The following is a 4,863-nucleotide window of genomic DNA, read 5'->3' on the forward strand; positions in this document are numbered from 1 at the left end:
TTGTGATGACACGACAAGTCGACAACTGCTGCCTTTATTAGCTTTTTTTCTAAAGACTATTGAATTTGGTTCAATCATTACATAAATAGAATTAAAGTGGATAGTTATTTCAACAGAAATTTAAATTCCATAAAAAAACCATAAAGCCTTATTTTACTTGGTATGATCGCTATATGAATCAAATGATGCCATTGTATTATGTCATTAATCACATCTAGAGCTAACTCATTTATGTTTAGATCTAAAGAAATTTAAATTCATATCTTTTTAAACTGCCACTGTCCTGTATGTCAACTTTAGTATCTAAATCTAAATCTAAACTTTTATAAAAAGGTTTTTGGACACCAGAAAAGTTTTTGTACATATAATAATATATTTAAATATGTAATGGAGAATAATAAATTTAATATGAGAGAACTGTTATTTAAAAAAGTTCTGTATATATATTTAATCATAAATATTGTGCTGCTACAAAATTTTGTTCGAGTCAATTACAATCTGAAACGAATGATTTGAACGATGGTATAAAGCTGCACAAAAACTAATCTCAGATATATCTAATTTTTTAATGTTTGCATTAGATTCTGGTTTATAAACATTATTCTTGTGTTGGTTTGAACAGAAAAGCATAAAATTCTTAGGTATCATCATCATGTTGAAAAATACAAGTGGAAGAGGACTTTCTTTCAGTTTTGCTCAAATGGAATATTTTGAAATGATTCAGTGATGCATATGTCTAAAATTGAAAATATAATATTAATAAAGAGGAGAATAAATTGTCTTTTTCCTCTATCAAAGAATCATTGAAAATGAAATATATTTCTTTATGTCCTGTTTTTGCTAGCACTTTTCTGAACTCCTTTTTTCCTTAAGTTAGTTTGAGATTAATACTTTCAATAGCTTTTTTGTTAAGCAGAAGGAATTTGTATAGATCTACTGACGGCGTATACTTTTCCTGTACTGTCATCTAATATATGCAGTATCACATTGGCGACTAGGCCACTGTAGCTGTTTTTTACATCCACTATAGATTAATAGAATTATTTGGTTGGAGAATAGTGTAAAATATTTTAAAATGTCAGTGCATACAAGAAATAATGCTCTCACTCCATTATCAAAGTTTTATTTATTGGTTAAAGGACTACAATTAGGAAAAATCTGGGATTCAGACTTTGCAGTTCTTGTCAATTCAAAGATGTTTTTGCTTCAATGCAGGTTGTGGAGTTTGAGCTTCCCCCCCAAGGAAATTATGCAGTTGGCATGCTTTTCTTGCCTAAATCTGATATTCGTAGGAAAGAAAGCAAAAATATATTTCAAAAGGTAAATCTAATTCTGAAATATCTTTGTCTGAAAATTTTCATGATGGATAGTGGTTGTAGAGTTCTGTCTAGTTTCGATTCAGCACACAATATACTGTTTCCAGCCTTCACTGTGTAGCTGCATGCTGTAATCCGAGCTAACAATGACTCAAGAAGTGTTTTTGTGATATTTTGTATTATGTGTTTTTGAGTTTCAGCAGTAGCATTTTCATGATTTTATATCTTATTGACAGTTGTTTGTATCTGTGCTTTGTTTTTGTGTTCAGGTTGCGGAGAGTCTGGGGCACTCAGTTATTGGTTGGCGCTCCGTTCCCACAGACAACACAGGATTGGGCAAATCAGCTGTACAGACTGAACCGGTGATTGAGCAAGTGTTTCTTACTCCAAGTGCTCAATCAAAAGTTGATTTGGAAAGACAGGTACCTTGCCTACATGCGGAAATTGGCAGCAAGAAATTTGCATTAATTTGTTAACATTTTGATTGAACTGCAGTTGTTCCCCAGGAAATGAATTGATAGATAAATTATTTCCAGCGAATATAATGATTTATACATAAATGGTGTATTTTAAGATTTGAATAGATTTTGGTCTTTGTTACTGATAGTTGGCTCTTTCCTTATAGATGTACATATTAAGGAAGCTTAGCATGGCCGCTATTACATCCGCCTTGAACCTCCAAAATGACGGCATTGCTGATTTCTATATCTGTTCACTTTCGTCAAGGTATGTTTAAGAGGCGACATCATTTTCTTGAGATCCAAATTATTGTTATTACATAAGGTTTTCTAAGTAAAATTCTCATGTTTTATCAAATTTGGTACAGGACTGTTGTTTACAAAGGTCAGCTAACACCAGCTCAACTGAGGGAATATTATTTTGCGGACCTAGGCAATGAAAGGTTTACGAGCTACATGGCCCTGGTAAATATATTATCCATTAACCTATCTTCTTTCTCCACTAACTCTATACTCCAACAAACAGCAAGGGAACAACCAGTAACTGAAGAGATGCAAGGTTGGGGAATGACTTCTGAGGCATTGAGGTTTGAATGATCTCTTAAGTTCTTCCGCTTCCTTGATTACTATTTGAGTTTGGATACTTGGATTGAATGCAATGGTTGAGTTGGTAAGAAAGTTCATTATCAAGATTATGATGTTTGCAAAAGTTTCTGCTGATGCTTTCTGTCGTTAATTGGTCTGGAGACAATATCTTCAAAGTGATGGAGGAAAAAATAATTTTGGTGAAAGTGGATAGTGCCTCTGAAATTTTTCCTGGCACTTCAATATATGCTTGTATTGAAGTTCCTGGAGGAAAACATTTTTGAATTTCTACTTTGGTTTCTAGTATGCACTGCATGAAGACTGAAGTTTATTGTGCGTATCTGTAGATACATTCACGGTTTTCTACAAATACCTTCCCTAGCTGGGATCGTGCTCAGCCTATGCAAATATTGGGACACAATGGAGAGATCAACACTCTAAGAGGCAATGTCAACTGGTATGCCTTGAATAATTTTTGCACTATGCTAGTTAACGGTATGACAAATATGAATGAATAATATGTTGCACTGCGATTTTAAACTGGCTAGCAGTATTGTCCCAGTGCTGCTGATCTGACCATTCAGTATTGTTTGTTAGAGTTAATGGATACCTAGCTTACTTTTTTCTTTTCTCAATCTTATTTTTTAAATAAGAGGATACTTTGTTTCATTATGGTGTGCAATAAGCTTGATGCTAGTTGTGGGTGGGCATAGCAGCATTGAGTATTGTGTTGGATGTTCTCATCATGTTCTGATTGATCTATATTGTATCAGCTAATATGGTATATTTTGTAGGATGAAGGCGCGTGAGGGGTTACTGAAGTGCAAGGCACTTGGTTTATCAGAGGATGAATTAAAGAAGCTTTTGCCCATTGTCAATGCAAATTCATCTGATTCAGGTGAAAAATTTTCCCTTTTTATTTTTTTGATTTTATTTTAAATTTGTATTTTTATTTTTTCGACTAGGTTATATTTACATACTGAATCTAATGGGTAGTTATTCTTTTCCAGGAGCTTTTGATGGCGTTCTTGAGTTTTTGGTTCAATCTGGAAAAAGTCTTCCTGAAGCTGTTATGATGATGATTCCTGAGGCATGGCAAAACGATAAAAACATGGATCCTCAACGTAAAGCATTTTATGAATACTATTCAGCTCTCATGGAGCCATGGGATGGACCAGCTCTTATATCATGTAAATTGTTTGTTGGACTCTGATTCTATATCATGTGCATGTCCTCTCGACACTGGCTTTACAATTTGGCACTAATTTGATCTAACATCATTACAGTTACTGATGGTCACTATCTTGGAGCCACACTGGATAGGAATGGACTGCGACCTGGCCGCTTCTATGTTACTCACAGTGGACGAGTTATAATGGCAAGTGAAGTTGGAGTCGTAGACATTCCTCCTAAAGATGTGTGTAGGAAAGGAAGATTAAATCCTGGCATGATGCTTCTGGTAGATTTTGAGAAGCACATTGTTGTTGATGATGATGCCTTAAAGGAACAGTATTCGTTGGCAAGGCCCTATGGGGAGTGGCTCAAAAGACAGAAGATTGAACTCAAAGACATAGTAGATTCTGTTGATGAATCTGAAAGAGTTCCACCAACAATCGCAGGAGTGGCTCCGGTAAGTTTTAAAAGAGCAACCAATGTTAGCTTTTCCTAAATTTCGTGTTGCATGACTAACTATTGCATCTACAATAAACTACAGCTCTCTAGTGATGATGTGGATATGGAAAATATGGGAATTCATGGTCTACTGGCTCCATTGAAAGCTTTTGGGTATGCAACGTCCTTTGTGAATATTTTCTGCATTTTTTCCACTTTGTTTGAAGTTATATTCTGCTCTGTTAATGCAGATATACGGTTGAATCATTGGAAATGCTATTACTTCCTATGGCAAAAGATGGTGTAGAAGCCCTAGGGTCAATGGGAAATGATACTCCATTAGCTGTCATGTCCAATAGAGAAAAGCTCACTTTCGAGTACTTCAAGCAAATGTTTGCTCAAGTGACAAATCCTCCAATTGATCCTATTCGTGAGAAAATAGTTACTTCAATGGAATGTATGGTTGGTCCAGAAGGTGATCTGACACAAACAACAGAGGAACAATGTCACCGCCTTTCACTAAAAAGTCCCCTTTTGACCATTGAACAAATGGAAGCGATTAAAAAGATGAATTATAGAGGATGGCGGAGCAAAGTTATAGACATAACTTACTCAAAGGAATGTGGTAAGAGAGGATTGGAAGAAGCATTGGACAGGATATGTGCAGAAGCACATGGTGCAATTAGTGAAGGCTACACAACCCTTGTTCTTTCTGATAGAGGTATTATACTGCCGTGTTTTCCTCGCACTGTGTAGAGTTACTATACATGTACTTATCTGTCTATAATTTGTATTTTTGTGGGATTTAATCTGTAGCTTTCTCGAGGAAACGTGTTGCTGTGAGCTCCCTCCTGGCCGTTGGTGCTGTCCATCAACATCTTGTTAAAAGTCTT

At 35.4% G+C, this 4,863-nt stretch overlaps 1 protein-coding gene across 1 annotated transcript in view; it reads left to right on the top strand.

The window, feature by feature from the left end:
• Positions 1–4,863, top strand: part of LOC107605257 (glutamate synthase [NADH], amyloplastic) — a gene marked incomplete in the record, with an annotated part of 12,675 nt that overhangs the window by 1,288 nt on the left and 6,524 nt on the right. The window contains 11 exon segments of the mRNA XM_016307066.2: positions 1,216–1,320; positions 1,586–1,738; positions 1,942–2,042; positions 2,143–2,239; positions 2,707–2,816; positions 3,154–3,257; positions 3,370–3,549; positions 3,646–3,989; positions 4,074–4,144; positions 4,222–4,691; positions 4,787–4,863. Of these exon segments, the coding sequence (XP_016162552.1) occupies positions 1,216–1,320; positions 1,586–1,738; positions 1,942–2,042; positions 2,143–2,239; positions 2,707–2,816; positions 3,154–3,257; positions 3,370–3,549; positions 3,646–3,989; positions 4,074–4,144; positions 4,222–4,691; positions 4,787–4,863 (1,812 nt within the window).

This window comes from Arachis ipaensis, chromosome B06 (genome assembly GCF_000816755.2).
Source record: "Arachis ipaensis cultivar K30076 chromosome B06, Araip1.1, whole genome shotgun sequence".
NCBI lineage: Eukaryota > Viridiplantae > Streptophyta > Magnoliopsida > Fabales > Fabaceae > Arachis > Arachis ipaensis.